The sequence below is a fragment of the Pipistrellus hanaki genome (assembly GCF_964339955.1).
Source record: "Pipistrellus hanaki genome assembly, chromosome: 5".
Classification (NCBI taxonomy): domain Eukaryota; kingdom Metazoa; phylum Chordata; class Mammalia; order Chiroptera; family Vespertilionidae; genus Pipistrellus; species Pipistrellus hanaki.
In genome coordinates, this window is record NC_140507.1 from 77,408,377 (window position 1) to 77,425,878 (window position 17,502).

A 17,502-nucleotide genomic window follows, 5' to 3' on the forward strand; every position below is an offset into this window, starting at 1 on the left:
GCTCCAGCAACCCAAGCAAGAAAGGAAGAGAACTATGATAGCAGGTATCTGGCTCCCCATTTTATTACCTTTTTACTCCTTATTCATGAGATAAAAGGGGACTGTTCAAATATATGCAAAGAAGAAAAAAGGAAAGAGAGGAAGTCCAGTACCTAGTATTGTACTTGCAATGCATTTTACAAAGAAAGAGTTCTTAGGATACATTGCAGAATCACCAGTTAATAAAGTGAACCTGTTTAGTAGGGTGATTAACATAAGAAAAGCCATGAGGAGTAGCAATAGTTCAAAAATATTGTGTGAGGTAGGCATCTAAATTTTTTTAGAAAAATATATTTTATTGAAGAGAGAGGGATAGAGAGTTAGAAACATCGAAGAGAGAGAATCATTGATCAGCTGCCTCCTGCACACTCCCCACTGGGGATGTGCCCGCAACCAAGGTACATGCCCTTGCCAGAATTGAACCTGGGACCTTTCAGTCTGCAGGCCGACGCTCTATCCACTGAGCCAAACCGGTTTTGGCGGCATCTAAATTTTAATGCAATCTAAATTTCAATACACAAGGTAAAAGAGTTTTGCCATCCAGTTCTGAGACATATAAGAGTTTTTAGGTTAATTAACAGCTCCACCAATTTTGAGATGTGTGTGTGTGTAGCGAAAATGCTTAAGATCTACTCTCATCAAATTTTAATTATACAATGCAGTATATATATAGTGAGATATTTCAAATCATCATGTTGCAATCTTTAAATACAATTTTATTAGGCAATTATACCCTAAGAAAGATGGGATGCTAAGAGTTTCCAGTTACCTCTAAAATTTGCATACTAATTTATTATTATTTTTTATATTACTAAAAATAGGGGTTCAGATGCCCTAGACTACCTTAGCAGGTTACATTTCAAAGTTCTCCAGGGACACAGCAAAAACTAGTCTGAGTTAAATTTCCTTTTAGTGTAAAATGTGCGGCTGAGAATGGGATGAACACATCTGCGCCCTGTGGTTAGGCTGAACCCCTTGCCAGGGCTTCAGGGTTCCGACTTCCCACCAGAGACCAGTGCTCTGGGATTCGTTTGTGCATTTTATAAAATTTGTATTTAACATGGATTCCAAAGAGGAGGGGAGAGGGAGAGATAAAAACATCAATGATGACAGAGAATCACCGATTGGCTGCCTCCCACACGCCCCTTACTGGGGATGGAGCCCACAACCTGGGCATGTGCCTTTCCTTGATGGGATTCAAACCTAGGACCCTTCAGTCCACAGGCCAATGCTCTATCCACCGCTCTAAACCGGCCAGGGCTGAGATTCTTACTAAAAGGGCAAAATGAGAGGAGATAGGGATGGGATGGGTAGAAGGCTCAGGGCTGTCCAGGATCAAAGATTGCAAAGAAGCCAGACATTCTAATACAGAAGATGAAGTCACATTTAAGTGTCTGTGTCACATTAAGAGTCACTCTAGGCTCACATGAGTGACTTTGCAGCTCTAGGCCAAGCTCTTGACCCCTTCGAGGACATAAGACTCTTTTGTTTTGTCAACTAAGTGTAAATGCAAAAGGAGGCTTGGGCTAGAAATAAATAATAAAAACTTATTCAAGGAGCTTTTTTTTTGTGTGTGTGTGTGTGATGATAGATATTTATTCATTTTTAAAACACTAATGCCACTACTTTAAGTCATTTAATCCTCACACAATCCTATTGCAAACTGGAAACACAGCTAGGCAAGGCAAACGCCCAGAAGTGTTCCAAAGAAGACATACAAGTGAAGAGCTGGCAGAGTAGAGTCACATGGTGGAGAAAAATCTGCTCTGCATTCTTAGCTCTGGGATTGGTCCAGGAGGCTTATCAGACAGATGTCCGGGGGTCTGGATGATGGAAACCAGGTGGGCTGGAGGACGGGCGCCTGGAGGTCTGGTGAGGACGGAGACCTTCAGGGGACAGTCAGAAGCTTATCTGCCAGTAGATTAATGTCCGGGGATTGGCACAGGTCCGGAAAGTTCAAAAGTTTAAGTTCCCCAGCAAGTTAAAACAAGAAAAAAAGATCATTTCCTCATGCCTCGACCTTCATAATGTTAATAATTTAGCAGCTTGGTTAAAGTGATTCCAATATGTATTCTCCCTATCTTCCCTCTTTTCCTGGGTTTCCATCAGTCCTAGCCTGGGCCACCCTCTCGTCTGTACTTACTCGCTGCATCTGGAAACTGAATTCCCTGTGCCCTGGTGCCCTTGCCTTCACAAAGAGCTGGTGTGGTGGGGGTGGGGTTGTGGGGGAGCAGAAGGGAAGCAAGGGCTTTTACAGTGAGAGAAGCTACAGCCCTGGAATGCTGGGAGTGCAGGTGCACAAGGAAAGAGGGCATTTATGTGTGTGTGTGTGTGTGTGTGTGTGTGTGTGTGTGTGTTTTAATATATATGTATTTTTTAAGAATATACTTTATTGCCGGGACCGGTTTGGCTCAGTGGATAGAGCGTCGGCCTGCGGACTGAAAGGTCTGGGGTTCGATTCCGGTCAAGGGCATGTACCTTGGTTGCGGGCACATCCCCAGTGGGGGGTGTGCAGGAGGCAGCTGGTTGATGTTTCTCTCTCATCGATGTTTCTCTCTGTCCTCTCAATTCCTCTCTGTGTAAAACCAATAAAATATATATTTTTTAAAAAGAATATACTTTATTGATTTTTTACAGAGAGAAAGAGAGAGAGAGATAGAGAGAAACATCGTCAAGAGAGAATCATCGATCAGCTGCCTCTTGCACACTCCCTACTGGGGATAATAAGAATTATATGTCACAGGGGGGCATCAGGATTTTAGAGATGCTTAGGTTGGGACATGGCCAAAAAGAGGGTGGGAGCCACTGATCTAAACCCTAAGTTCAGGAATATGTTCAACTTTTTTAATGTTGTGTTTCCTTCTGCACTGTAGTTAAGGAAGCTATTCTCTGTTTCCATTCTAATATTTGTGTGTGTGTGTGAGGGGGGGGGGGTTCTCATTGAATTCCTTCTTCCTTGAATATTGCAGCCCTTTAATTCTACTTTCCATTAGCACTTGAACTTTTTTTTATTAATATATTTTATTGAATTTTTACAGAGAGGAAGAGAGAGGGATAGAGAGTTAGAAACATCAATGAGACAGAATCAGCTGCCTCTTGCACACCCCCTACTGGGGATGTGCCCACAACCAAGGTACGTGCCCTTGACCGGAATAGAACCTAGAACCTTTCAGTCCGCAGGCCGATGCTCTATCCACTGAGCCAAACCGGTTTTGGCAGCACTTGAACTTTTAATATTTAACTTGATTGAGAGATAAGGTCTGAGTAAGACCAGAAAAATGTGAAACTAAATTTAATTTTGATTCCATATGTGTAGGTACTAGAAAACCCAAGGTGTTTGTTTGTCTGTATTTTAGTTTTGTGTATATGTGTGTGATGAGAAAGCTTAATCCACACTTAGCAAATTTCAAATATACAGTCTAGTGTGTATATATATATCAGTATTTATATATATAGTCTAATATATCTATCTATCTATCTATCTATCTATCTATATTCCTGTTGTGATCTTTAAATAGAGACAATTTGATTTGTCAATTATACCTCAATAAAGCCGGAAGAGAGGAGAAAGTTTCCAGATGCCTATCAAGTTTATATAACCATTTATTGTTTTTCTTATGTCAGTGAACATGGAAAAATCAGTTGTCTTCGGGATATTTAGGATATTTAGTCGTTTACACTTCAGAGATCTCTAGAGACACAGGCAAAAAGTAAACTCAATTTCCTACCAATGCAACATGTACAGCTAAAGATATAATGAACACATCTCACACCCTGTGGTTAGACTAAGAGTTCCCGCACCCTGGCTAGGTCAGCAGGCTTCCAACTCCCCACCAGAGCCAAGTGCTCTTAGGTTCTTTCTCTCAAGGACAGAATGGCTGGAGGTGAGGAAGGGACTGCTGGGAAGCATCAACGATCGAAATGGAGCCGAGGCAGGTTTGGCTTAGTGGATAGAACGTCAGCCTGCGGGCTGGTGGTGTGTGTGTGTGTGTGTGTGTGTGTGTGTGTGTGGGTGTGGGTGTGTGTCCCAGGTTTGATTCTGGTCAGGGGCATGTGCCTTGGTTGCGGGCACATCCCCGGTTACGGTTACAGGTGTGCAGGAGGCAGCTGGTCGATGTTTCCCTTTCATCGACGTTTCTGGCTTTCTGTCCCTCTCCCTTCCTCTCTGTAAAAAATTAATAAGATATATATATATATTTTAAAAATCGAAATGGAGCCAGACTCGTGATTACAGACGGTGAGGGCACCTTAGGCGGTGTTTCTAAGGAGTCTTCATGCCAGGAGAGGCCTGACAGCCTTTGCAACAAGCCCTGGACCTGGCCCGGGTTCCGTGCTAACGTGCACCCTTTGGCAGCGGAACCAGGAATCCCCTGTGCACACCTGCGCCAGCGTGTTCCCAACGCGCCGGGCCAACACGGCGCAGTCAGCGCCAGCCAGGCCGGAAGTAAGTTCTGTTTGGAGTCGGAGGCCAAGGTCCTGCGGAGGGCTGTCACTCAGGCAGAGGGGGCGGTGCTTCGTCAGCAACTGTCCAATCAGGGGTGCTTCTGGGGCAGGTGGGTGGGGCGAGGCCCAGCGGGGGCGTGGACTTCTCCGCGTCCGCCCGGCTGGGGACAGCTGGTCGCCTTTCCCTTCCGGTCCCGGCGCCTCGGTTGCGGCCTCTGCGGCACTGTGACCCGCACGCGGGAGGAGTCTGTGCGGGACCCCGGGAGACCTAGGGAACTGGACATGGTGAGTGTGGGGGCCCGGCGAGGCCCGGGGAGGAGGGGCTGGTTGGAACTGGCTGGAGCCGGCTGGCTGTGGTCGGCTGGCCTCCCCTCGGCCAAGTCCAGGTTTGCGGGCCGCGACCGCTTTCCGCGGGGGCTCCGCTGGCACGGCGTCCCCATCGGAGCCAGGACCGGGCTTCCGTTAGGCCGGGGGCTCTGGGGGCGGCGCGGGCCCACGGGCGGGGCCCACGGGCGGGGCCCACGGGCCCACTGTGCCTCGGCCTGCGGGGCGTGTGCAGGGGAGCGGCTGAGGTCTGTGGGGTCCCCAGTCCCTCCATCCTCCTCGGGGGGAACCGTCTTCCTTTGAGTTTTCTTACCTGTGTGGGAGGCAGATCCTGGACCCTGGTCCCCCAAATTGGCCGGGACTGAAACTGGCGGAAAATCTCTGCATTCCAGGGTCAGCCCTCCAATCCCCACAGCCAGCTTTCCTCCCCAGGACAGCGTCATGGTCACAGCGTCACGATCGGCTGTTTATCCTCCGGGATGCGTTTCAGAGACACCCAACCTTTTGTTTATTTTGTAAAGTTTGAGGTGCAGGAACTTGACCACCAAGATGTGTTCAAGTTTATTCCCCAGTCGTGAGCGGGACTCATCACGGAGGCAGAGAAATCAGAATTGAAGGAGTGGGGAGGGGAGACAGGACCCAGCCAGGTGCCGCTGGTCCGGGGAATCTTTTGAGGGGGAGGAACAGGAGAGGGTTGGACCCAGGGGGAACAGGAGAGGGATGGGCTCCAGGGCACTTGGGCACGCGCTGATTGGTGGATCGATGTCTTGGGGATGTCTCTGTGGCAGATGCCAGTAATGTCATAACTCTGCTCACCAGTTGGGGGAGGGAGAATCATATTTTATTGAAAAAATTTTTTTTAATTGTCTAAAGTATTACATATGTCTTCTTTCCCCTCGATTGATACCCTCTCCCCTCATTTATTTATTTATTTATTTACGGAATAATGACAGAATGCTCTTCTTTAGAGATTTCTTTTTATTTTTTATTTTATTTTATTGATTTTGTAGAGAGGAAGGGAGAGAGATAGAGAGTTAGAAACATCGATGAGAGAGAGCATCGATCAGCCGCCTCCTGCACACCCCCCCCCCACTGGGGATATGCCCGAAACCTAGGTACATGCCCTTTGACCAGAATCGAACCCGGGACCTTTCAGTCCCCAAGCCGACGCTCTATCCATTGAGCCAAACCGGTTTCAGCTCTTTAGAGATTTCTGTTTGTGTGGACATTTTGCGTTAGAGGAAAGCAGAGAGTAATCACCTACAACAGTGTTTCCCAAACTTTTGACATATGTGTACCCCTCCTATAATTTTTGTAACGCCGAGTACCCCTCGTACTCAGAACGTAGAATTAGGCGCAGCTAAGCCCGGTGCAGTGCATATCCCCACCAAACTCCGGTGCAACGCGTACCCCCACCAGACTCTCCCCGGACCCCTGGGGGTACACGAACCACACTTTGGGAAACACTGACCTAGAGCAGTGTTTCCCAAACTTCTCTCATGAGGAGAATCACCTGGTGGAGTTGTTAAAACACAGATTCCTGAATCCCAACTAAGAAGTGCTAAACTAGAATTTTTGGGAACATATACTAGGTAAAATTGTTTAGCACTTCTTAGTTGGGATTCAGGAATCTGTATTTTAACAACTCCACCAGGTGATTCTCCTCATGAGAGAAGTTTGGGAAACACTGCTCTAGAAGACTATGAAGTCCTTGTTCCTCCCCCCCAGCACCTTCCCGGGGCACAGACACGGGGAGCCCCCTGGGTGTTGTGTCCCGTTAGCGCGGCCCCTTCCCTGGGTTGGTCACTTTGAAAACACTGACTTATTTAAGTCTCAGGTTTTGTTTTTTTTAAAAAAAAAAAATATATATATATATATATATATATATATATATATATATATATATATATTTAATACCTTTTAATTGATTTCAGAGAAGGGGGAGGGACAGAGAGATGAAACATCAATGATGAGAGAGAATCATTGATGGACTGCCTCCTGCGAGCCCCACACTGGGGATTTGGCATGTGCCCTGACCAGGAATGGAAGGAACCCTGACCTCCTGGTTCATACGTGGACACCCAACCACTGAGCCACGTAGGCCTGGCTAAGTCTGTTTTTAATAGGAGTAAAATGTAATTAATCACTAGAACCTGAAAGACAATATAAAAGAGTTCCAAAGCCGAAACTGGTTTGGCTCAGTGGATAGAGTGTCAGCTTGTGGACTGAAAGGTCACGGGTTCGATTCCGATCAAGGGCACGTACCTTGGTTGCGGGCACATCCCCAGTGGGGGGTGTGCAAGAGGCAGCTGGTCAATGTTTCTCATCGACATTTCTAACTCTCTATCCTTCTCAATTCCTCTCTGTGTAAAATCAATCAAATATATTAAAAAAAAAAAAAAAAAAAAGAGTTCCAAATAAGCAAAAAGAGGAGAATTAAAAAATATATGTTTTTTTTTTTTTCTTCAGTATTTCATTCCATTTCTAGAACTTTCTTGCCCCCTTCCTGAGCATGTGTAGTAAGTTTCTGAGGTGGTTTTATTTGGGGGAGTTTTAAAATACAATCCCAGGGCTTACCCGCAGAGCAGAGTTGTTGAAGTAGATTCCTAAGAAGCTACTGAGCCTCGGAAGTGGGGGTGCAGTGCAGAGCCATGGGTGGACGTGGGTGCTGATGCCCTTCCTGTGGGTGTGGCTGTGGATCCTTAGTGTTAGCCATTTCTAGATTTTATGTTGAGGTTTTTATTCAGAGTATAATTTGTAGACATTGAGAAGGTCTAAGCAGATCAGGTGTTGTCCGTGGACAAAAGGTTTATGGATTTGGGGATTTATTTGGATCAGAACTTGAAACTGAATGAGGCTGAGAGTTGCCTCAGGGAGGGAGCATTTCCATGCTTACAGGAGAGAGGAGGGTGTGTGGAGCTCCCGGTGCTCACTCCTGGGCCTCCTCAGGGTCACCCATGTCCTTCCCCAGGCGCTATCACTCAGATTCGAAGGCCAGATAAAGAGCTTCACAAATAAAAAAAAGCTAAAGGAGTTCATCACCGCCAAACCAAAATTATATGAATTGCTGAAGGGGGTTCTTTAGGAAGAGGATGAAAATAAAGATAAAAATTATGAACAACAAATACGTAACTATCAACAAGTGAATCTAAAACCATGGGAATTAAAAAATCTGATGAACAATATTAACTGGTGAATATAATAGAATCAGAGGTATGAAAGGGGAGTGAACTGACGATTCTCGGGGAAGAGGGGAGTGGGGGGTGTGGGAAGAGACTGAACACAAACTGTGCACCTATGGATGAGGACAGTGAGGGCTGGGGAAAGGGCAGAGGGTGGGGTGGGAACCTGGTGGAGGGGAGCAATAGAGGGAAAAAAATGAGGACCATTTGTAATTACATGAACAATAAAGATTTATTTTTTTAAAAAGAAACTAATACAATATTGTATTTTTTTTTTTTTTAAAGTGGTGAGTGTGGGCATTCTGTCTTGTTCCTGATGTTAGGAGAAAAGCTCTTAACTTTCACCATTGAGTATATAAGCTCTATGTTTGTCATAGTGGTTTTTATTATATTGAGATACGTTCTATTTAGTTCCACTTTGTTGAAAGTTTCATGGATGCTATATTTTGTCAAATGATTATTTGCATTTGTTGAGATGGTTAAAAGGTTTTTATTTTTGTTTTGTTATTGTGGTGTATTTATGATTCTTGTTTAGTGGATATTGGACCATTTTTGCAATCATGGTATATGATCCTTTTAATGTATTGTTGAATTTGCTGTGCTAATATTTTTTGAGGGTTTTTACACCTATGTTCATAGATGGGATATATATATATATATATGTGTGTGTGTGTGTGTGTGTGTGTGTGTGTTTTAAGAATATACTATTGATTTTTAGAGAGGAAGGAAGAAGAGAGAAACATTGATGTGAGAGCATAACATCAAATGACTGCTTTCTACATACCTCCTACCATGGATTGAACCTGAAACCTGGGCTTTTGCGCTGACTAGTAATCAGGAAGCCAGCAACCATTTGATGCCTGGGATGGTGGTGGCCAGTCAACTGAGCTACAGCAGCCAGGGCTGGTAATTTTTTTTTTTTTTTTTTTTTTTTTTTGTAGTGTCTTTGTGTAGTTTTTGTGTCAGGGTAGTGCTGGCCTTGTAGAATGAGTTTTAAAGTGTTCCTTTCTCTTCAATTTTTTTTTGAATACTTCGAGAAGTAAAGGTAATAATTCCTTTTTTTTTTTTTAAATAAATCTTTATTGTTCATATTATTACAAATGTTCCTCATTCCCCCCCCCCCCCCCCTCCATTGCTCCCCTCCACCAGGTTCCCATGTCTCCGTACCTTACGCTTTTACAGCTCCTCTGATTTTCCTTCTGGTTTTCTCTTTTCTTCTAGTTGTAGAATTTCCAGTTAGTCAACTTTCCTGTAGTTCTGGATAATGTCCATTTTGTATTTTAGTTGTATTTTTTTTTGAAATTGTTGTGTGAGGCTGCAGTTAGGCATTTACTTATGCCGCCATCTTGGTTTTCATCCAGTAATAATTCTTTCAAGTTTTGGGTAGAATTCAGCAAACAGTTAGGTCCTAGATTTTTGTTTATTGGGGTTTCTTTCATTACTGATTTCAGTTTTGTTACTAGTTTTATCTGTTTATTCCAATTTTCTATTTTTCCCCCCTGTTTTAGACTGAACATATGTGTTTCTAGAAATTTATGCATTTCATATTGGTGTATTCACTTATGATTTATTCGTATTTCTGTGTTGTTAGTTGTAACGAATGTCTCTTTCATTTATGTTTTTATTTATTTGGATTATTTTGTTTCTTTTTATTTTTTTTAATTTTGTTTCTTTCTTGATGAGTCTGGTTAAGTAAGGGTTCATTTTGTTTTTTCAGTAATCTTAGTTTCATTGATCTTTTTAATATTTTCCCTCCATTTCATGTGTTTCAATTTTGATCTTTATTATTTCCTTTCTCCTATTAACTTTTCTTTTTATAGATTTTTTTTAGGTGTAAGGTTAGGTTGTTTATTTGAAATTTTTGTTTCTTGAGGTAGTTCTGAATCACTATAAACTTCCCTTTTAGAACTCCTTTTGCTCTGCCCCATATACAGGATGTCCTCCCCAAAATATATATATATTCAATACATTTTAACAGCTGATAGCTCAATTTTGAAAAGGAAATATATTTTGTTTATTTATTTATTCATTTATTTATTTACTTAATTGATTGATTTCAGAGAGGAAGGGAAAGGGAGGGAGAGAGAAATATCAATGATGAGAGAGAATTATTGATCTGCTACCTCATGCATGTCCCCTAGTGGGGATCCAGCCTGCAACCCAGGGCATGTGCCCTTGACCAGAATCAAACCCAGGATCTTTCAGTCCACTGAGCCAAACCAGGTAGAGCAATGAAATGTAATTTAATAAACACTGCTTTTATAATTATTCAAAGTATATGTATACGCTTTTGGGACACCTTATGTTTTAGAATGCTGTGTTTTTATTTTCATTTGTCGCATATATTTTTCGATATTTTGATTATTTAGGAGCATGTTATTCAGCTTCCACATATTTGTCCTCCTCCCCCCCCCCCCGTTTTTTTCCCTTATAATTAATTTCTAGTTTTATACTGTTGTCATCAGAAAAGATATTTCAATACAAAAAAATCTTGATTTTTCAATCTTAAATTTACTAAGACTTGTTTTGTGGTCTAATGTGTTCCCTGTCCAGGAAAATATTCCATACACACTTGAAAATATTGTGTGTTCTGTTATATTTGGATGGAATGTTTCTGTAAATATCTATTAATTCCATCTGGTCTAATGTGTCTTTTAGAGCCAGTGTTTCCTTGTTGGTGGTCTGGATGATGTATCCATTGATGTAAATAAATTGTTAAAGACCCCTACTGTTATTGTCATACTACCAATCTCTCCCTTTAGAGTAATTTTTGCTTTATGTACTTAGGCATTCCTATGTAAGATGCATAAATATTATTATTATGTAATGCCTTTCTTTGGCTTTTATTAGAGATTGTTTTAGTCTATTTTGTGTGGTGTAAGTATTCCTACACCAGCTTTCTTTTCAGTGCTGTTTGCATGAAATATATTTTTCCCTTCAGTTTCAGTCTGTGTGTATGTTTATATCTGAAGTAATTTTTTATAAGCAAATATGTTGACTCTTCTTTTTATTCATTCAGCCACTGTGTCTTTTGATTGGATAATATAGGTCACTTACATTTAAAGTAATTATTGATGGGTATGTACTTATTGTTTCTAAGAGAGAGAAAGGAAGAAATGATTCTGTAATAAATATTACACAAGAAAAAAGCAGTGCTGGTCTATATGAATGTTTTTCAGCCAGCTACGTCTGATTACTTTTAATGATCTGGAGAACTAATTTAAGATAATATGACTATCTAGACCTTGCTAAAGCTAGCATTGTCATAGGCCTTCTGGACTCATGTTTAGTGATGGCAATAGAACAAAAAGCAAATTTGTTTATTCAATGCCTATTTATTCCCAGAAATCTTATACTCATTTAATCCAATGCCTCATGGAGTACTGTAATAAGGGAAAAAGATTAAAAGTTTTTTTCTACCCAGTCGGTATGACTCAGTGATAGAGCATTGACCTATGAACCAGGAGGTTATGGTTCGATTCCCAGTCAGGGTACATGCCTGGATTATGGGCTGATCCCTAGTGTGGGGGGAGGGGGGCGGCGTGCAGAGGCAGCCAATCAATGATTCTCTCTCATTATTATTTTTAAAAAATATATTTTATTGATTTTTTATAGAGGAAGAGAGAGGGATAGAAAGTCAGAAACATCGATGAGAGAGAATCATCGATCAGCTGCCTCTTGCACACCCCCTACTGGGGATGTGCCCGCAACCAAGTACATGCCCTTGACCGGAATAGAACCCGGGACCTTTCAGTCTGCAGGCTGACACTCTGTCCACTGAGCCAAACCAGTTTCGGCATGATTCTCTCTCATTATTGATGTTTCTATCTTTCTCTCCCTCTCCTTTTCCTCTCTGAAATCATTTAAATAATTTAAAAAACTTTTTTCACAAGGAATTTATTATCTTAAAATGATAACAATATTCATTTCATTTCTGTATCATTTCTTTCTATTCCCAACATGCTCTGAATCCTGCCATTAGAAGAAATACATAAAATATAATGTGGTCATGGTAAAAATGTGTAAATAATTTCCATGTGTTCGTGATGGTATTTATGAGAAAGTAATTGTTGACAGAGTGCAAGTTTCTGATGATGAAATCTTAGCATAAATGTTTGGAGATGCCAGAATCATATGTAACCTCCTGTAAATGAAGTCTAGGTGTCCAGGGTCCATCTCTTAAATTTTACTATACACATATTTGTGATGTTTTAGGACTCAGTGACATTTGAGGATGTGGCTGTGAATTTTAGTATGGAGGAATGGGCCTTACTGGATCCTTCACAGAAGAAACTCTACAGAGATGTGATGAGGGAAACCTTCAGGAACCTGGCCTCCATAGGTAAGTCTGACAAGTTACCCTTTACTTCCTCATCTGAAGGATAAGTGTTGCTTATCCATCAACATTGTGCTAATATGTAATGTAGGAATAGAGGACATTGATAAATAAACTAGGCATAGTCACAGCTCATTATAGAACTAGAATCTAATAATTTTTCTACAATTTCTAATACTTTGGAATCCTATTTCTTGGTCTGATTTTTAGGGGGAAAACGGGAAGATCACGAAATTGAAGATCAGTACAAAAGCCAGGGGAGTAAACAGAGGTGAGTAACATTCACAATAGAGAGCAGTATCTCAGATGAGAAACCAGTTATGCTATAAAAATTTTAGAAGAATTTTTGCAGTCCAACTCAGTGGTTGAGCATCAACCTATGAAGCAGGGGGTCACAGTTTTATCCCCAGTCAGGGCACATGCCCTGGTGGTGGGCTCGATTCCCCGTGGCGGGTGTGCAGGAGGCAGCTGACCAATGATTCTCTCTCATCATTGATGTTTCTATCTCTCCCTCTACTTTCCTCACTGAAATAAAAAATACATATATTTAAAACAAATGGAAAAAAAAATCAATCTAAACTAACTCTGCTTCAAATTCTCAGAAATTTTTTACTAAAGCACTTTTTATATGTGAGGTAGATGTGTATGTTTGCAAAAACAAAACAAAACCCTCCCCCCCCCAAAAAAAAAAAAAAAAACACACACACCCAGTTTATATGCAAAGAGCATTCATGAAGCTAAATATGAAGGTTATTTTTTTTTTATAATAGCAAGGTTGAAGTTGTCTTGTAGAGATTTTGGTGTATTCAATGTCCAACAATTTGGACAAGATAGTAAACCTATACTTAGCAGTAAATCATAAAAACGTAGTCCAAATATTCTATTAACCAGTGTAAAATTATTAACAAAGAAATTAATAATGTGTTGCTTGTGTTTTGCAGAAGTCAAATGGTACAGAGGGGCTGCAAAAGGAAGGAGGGTGGTCAATGTGGAGAAAACTTTAGCCTTATTCCAGATCTCAATCTGACAGAATCGCTTTCTGGAGTAAAATCATGGAGATACAATGCCTGTGGGGAAGTCTTCATGCATCATTCATCACCTAATAGGGACATCAAATGTCAAACTAGACAGAAGACCTCCGAGTATCAGAAATATGGAGAGAAACCATATAAATGTACTATATGTGGGAAAGCCTTCTCTTATATTCAGTTTTTTGATGAAAGAAATCACAATGGAGAGGAAGCTTATAAATGTGAGGAATGTTGGAAAGCCTTCAGGTGGCTCAAAAGTCCTCAAAGACACATGATCAAACATACTGCTTATAAATGTAAGGAGAGTGGGAAAACCTTTAGCTCTTCACTTTTTCTTCAAACATGTGAGAGAAGCCACACTGTAGAGAAGCCCTATCAATGTAAACACTGTGGACAAGCCTTCCTTTATTATAAAAGTTTTCAAAAACATGAAAGGAATCACCCTGAAGAGAAACTCTATGAATGTAAAAAATGCAATAAAGTGTTCAGCTATCCCAGTCATCTTCAGATACATGAAAGAACTCACACTGAAGAGAAATCCTATGAATGTAAGCAATGTGGAAAGATCTTCGGATCTTATGGCTCCTTACAAACACATGAGGTGACTCACACAGGAGAGAAACCCTATGTATGTAAGGAATGTGGAAAAGCATTCAAACATTCTAGGTCCTTAAAAATACACGAAAGCTCTCACACTGGAGAGAAGCCCTATGAGTGTGAAAAATGTGGCAAAGCATTCAGTGCTCCCAGTTGTCTTCGCAAACATGAAAGAATTCACAGTGCAGAGAAACGTTATGGATGTAAAGAATGTGGGAAGGCCTTTAGACTTTACAGTTCCTTACAAACCCATGAAAGGACGCACACAGGAGAGAAACCCTATGAATGTAAGCAATGTGGAAAGGCCTTGAGATATTACAGTTCCTTGAAAATACATGAAAGGATACACACAGGAGAGAAACCCTATGCATGTAAGGAATGTGGAAATACGTTCAGATGTAACAGTTTCTTAAAAATACACAAAAAATCTCACACTGGAGAAAAACTCTATGAATGTGAAAAGTGTAGTAAAGTGTTCAGTACTCCTGGTAATCTTCGAATACATGAAAGAACTCACACTGCCGAAAAACCCTACAAATGTAAGGAGTGTGAGAAGGCCTTCAGATATTATCGTTCCTTACAGACACACGAAAGGACTCACACAGGAGAGAAGCCCTACGAATGTAAACACTGTGGGAAAGCCTTCGTTTGTCGCACCACCATTCAAAGACACTTGAAAATGCACACTGGTAAAACACCATACCAGTGTAAGGAGTGTGGGAGAGCATTCACTTGCCTTAGTTTATATCAAAGACATGAAAGGACTCACACTGGAGAGAAACCCTATGAATGTAAACAATGTGGAAAAACCTACAGAGATTACAGCTCCTTACAAAGACATGAAAGGACTCACACTGGAGAGAAACCCTATCAATGTAAGGAATGTGGGAAAACCTTTCTTTGTAACAAAATCTTTCGAATACACATAATGAGAGTGCACACTACAGAAAAGCCATATAAATGTGAAGAATGTGGGAAAGCCTTTAGTCATCCCTATTCCTTTCAAAAGCATGAAAGGACTCACTGTATAAAACCTCTTGAATGTAAATAGTGTGGGAAAGACTTCAGTTGGCCTACATCCTTTCAGTCCGCAGACCAACGCTCTACCACTGAGCCAAACCGGTTTTGGCGGCCTACATCCTTATATGTGAAAACTCCCACTGAAAAGAAATAAAAAAGCAAATAATAAGATTGACATAAATTAGTTACAATGCTCTAGAAAACTTTCAAGATTAGAGAGCTGTTATTAAAATATTAAATTATGTTTACCAGTTTTTTAAGTACACATTTGGACATGGGATTTATGCTACAGTTGATCCTTGGAAAACTCAGGAGTTAAGGGAACCTGTTTTCCAGGCAGTTGAAAATTTTTGTGTAACCCAAGCTAGCCCTCTTCATAAATGAATGCCAAACCGAAGATTGAAAATACAGTTGATCCTTGAACAACCCAAATTTGAAACTGCACAGCTCCACATTTTAAATCCTGTAGAAAAATGGACTTGTACACTTCAAACTCATGTTTAAGCATCAGTTACTTTTAGAAATAAATATTAAGGTGAAATAATTTTACAATTTGTCTTTAAATAATTATATAACAATAGGTAGTGAATAATAATGAATTCTAATAAGGAGCACAAACCATAAGGATTGTGAGGTGTAATATCAGGGTGTTCATAAGGACTTTTAACGGGTTTTTGACTTGTGTTAGATGATTTCATACCTAATCAAGGAAAACCTTTTCCTGTATTACCATCCTATGTAATAAAGAGGAATATGCTAATTTACTACTGTCATGCCTTCAAAGTGGCGCCCACAAACACAGATGGTGGCACCCAATCCCCTCATCCCCACTGGGGGACCTGCCTCCAGAGTCCCCCAGTCTCCTCAGCCCCCCAGCTGCCCAGGGCCAGCCTGAGGCACAGGCAAGCCTCGGATGGTGGCAGCCCAGCTAACACCCCAGGTGCAGGCAAGCCTTGGATGGCAGCTTCCCAGCCACCCAGGGCTGCCCAAGGCTCAGGTAACCTGACAGGCCAAGGTTTGTGCTACTGGCAGTGGCAACAGCAGAGGTGTGATGGGGGCTTCGCCTTCCCCTGATGGCCAGGTCACCTCCCACCCCTGAGGGCACCTGGATTGTGAGAGGAGGCAACCCAGGCTGAGGGACCTCCCCTCCAGTGCATGGATTTTTATGCATGAGCCTCTAGTCAGTTAATAACATCATCTCTACATTTTAAAGCTTGAAAGATACATGGGTGAATTCAAGTTTACTTATAATATGCAATTAAGTTTTAACTTTTTTTTTTTTAAATATATTTTATTGGTTTTCCACAGATAGGAAGGAAGAGGGACAGAGAGCTAGAAATGCTGATGAGAGAGAAAAATCAACCAGCTGCCTCCTACACACCCCCTACTGGGGATGTGCCCGCAACCAATGTACATGCCCTTGACCAGAATCGAACCCGGGACCTTTCAGTCCGCAGACTAAAAGGTCCTGGGTTCGATTCTGGTCAAGGGCATGTACAAAGGTCCCGGGTTCGATTCTGGTCAAGGGTTCTATCCACTGAGCCAAACCGGTTTTGGCAAGTTTTAACTTTTAATAATGTTTTGTTTCATGTTAAGGGGCCATTGGGGGGAAAAAAATAGCTTGGTATTTGTTGGGATTTTCCTTCTGGTTTTATGATAGTTCCTGGATATTTCTATTCCATGATATATACTCTCTTTCATACTGATAAAACTCCTTATGTGGGGTGATGGGTATTAGATACTTTTTTCATTTTTCTTTCTAATTAAACAGGATAAATTTTTAAATATGTCAAGTTTATGTAAGGTTTTAGTTTCATGGGAATTATTATTTTCATATTTCAGCCTTTGCTGTTTTTTTATTTGACTTGCATTTGATGAATAGATTTTTATTTCAAAAGAGAGACCTACATTAAATAGGGAAAAAAATAGAGTTGGAAATAACACCCCTGTGGGTAGTGTTAGGAACTAGATTTTTAGAATCTATGCCCTTTGTAGACATTACTGGTAGCCCTATAGTGTGAGATTTTGAAAGCCAAAGCAAAGAAGGCATTAATTAGTCTTATTGTAGAGCTACCACACAGGGAGAAAGGGGTATCTATGTACTGTCTTCCACTCATTTTAAAAAGTTCTTTGCCCTTCTAATAAGAATACTCAAAACCACCTCCAACTAATTTCCATTTTTTAGTTAATAAGTTTCCACTGCTGTCTTCACAAATGGCACATCAAAGATCCATTAGAGTTTGGATTTTCCTATAAAGCTGTTTTGTGTCCACCATGAAACTGATTCAAACTTTTATGTTTATATCTGAGTAGTAGCCCTTTGCAGGAAGACTCCTGCAATAGGGCTTCCTGCTACACTCTTCCCTGTCCCGCCTGCTTTCCTTCTCCGCTGCCCCACTTGCTTGCTTCTCCATCGCTCCCTTCTGCAGAGCTTGGCTTCTTTCTACACTGTCTTGGTATGTAAATTAACTACCATCCTGGTTGGGTTGACTTGCATACTCATTCTGATTGTCTTGTGGGCGTGGCTTGG

At 41.3% G+C, this 17,502-nt stretch overlaps 1 protein-coding gene across 2 annotated transcripts; it reads left to right on the forward strand.

Annotated features, from left to right (window-relative positions):
• Positions 1-4,648: 4,648 nt before the first annotated feature.
• LOC311623430 (uncharacterized protein) lies at positions 4,649-16,249 on the forward strand. 2 transcript variants are annotated; one of them, XM_084885422.1, is made up of 5 exons: positions 4,649-4,767; positions 8,707-8,894; positions 12,204-12,330; positions 12,535-12,595; positions 13,266-16,249. In XM_084885422.1, the coding sequence occupies exons 3-5, from the start codon at positions 12,243-12,245 to the stop codon at positions 15,001-15,003; spliced, it is 1,887 nt and encodes a 628-aa protein (XP_084741548.1). In that variant the 5' UTR covers positions 4,649-4,767; positions 8,707-8,894; positions 12,204-12,242; the 3' UTR covers positions 15,004-16,249. The 2 variants fall into 2 exon arrangements, with proteins under 2 accessions (XP_084741548.1, XP_084741549.1); XM_084885423.1 differs by lacking the exon at positions 8,707-8,894.
• The last annotated feature ends 1,253 nt before the right edge of the window (positions 16,250-17,502 follow it).

Coding starts and splice junctions, on each gene's coding strand:
- LOC311623430 (XM_084885423.1), top strand. Junction 12,331..12,534: donor CAGGAACCTGGCCTCCATAG/GTAAGTCTGACA, acceptor TCTGATTTTTAG/GGGGAAAACGGGAAGATCAC. Junction 12,596..13,265: donor AGCCAGGGGAGTAAACAGAG/GTGAGTAACATT, acceptor TGTGTTTTGCAG/AAGTCAAATGGTACAGAGGG.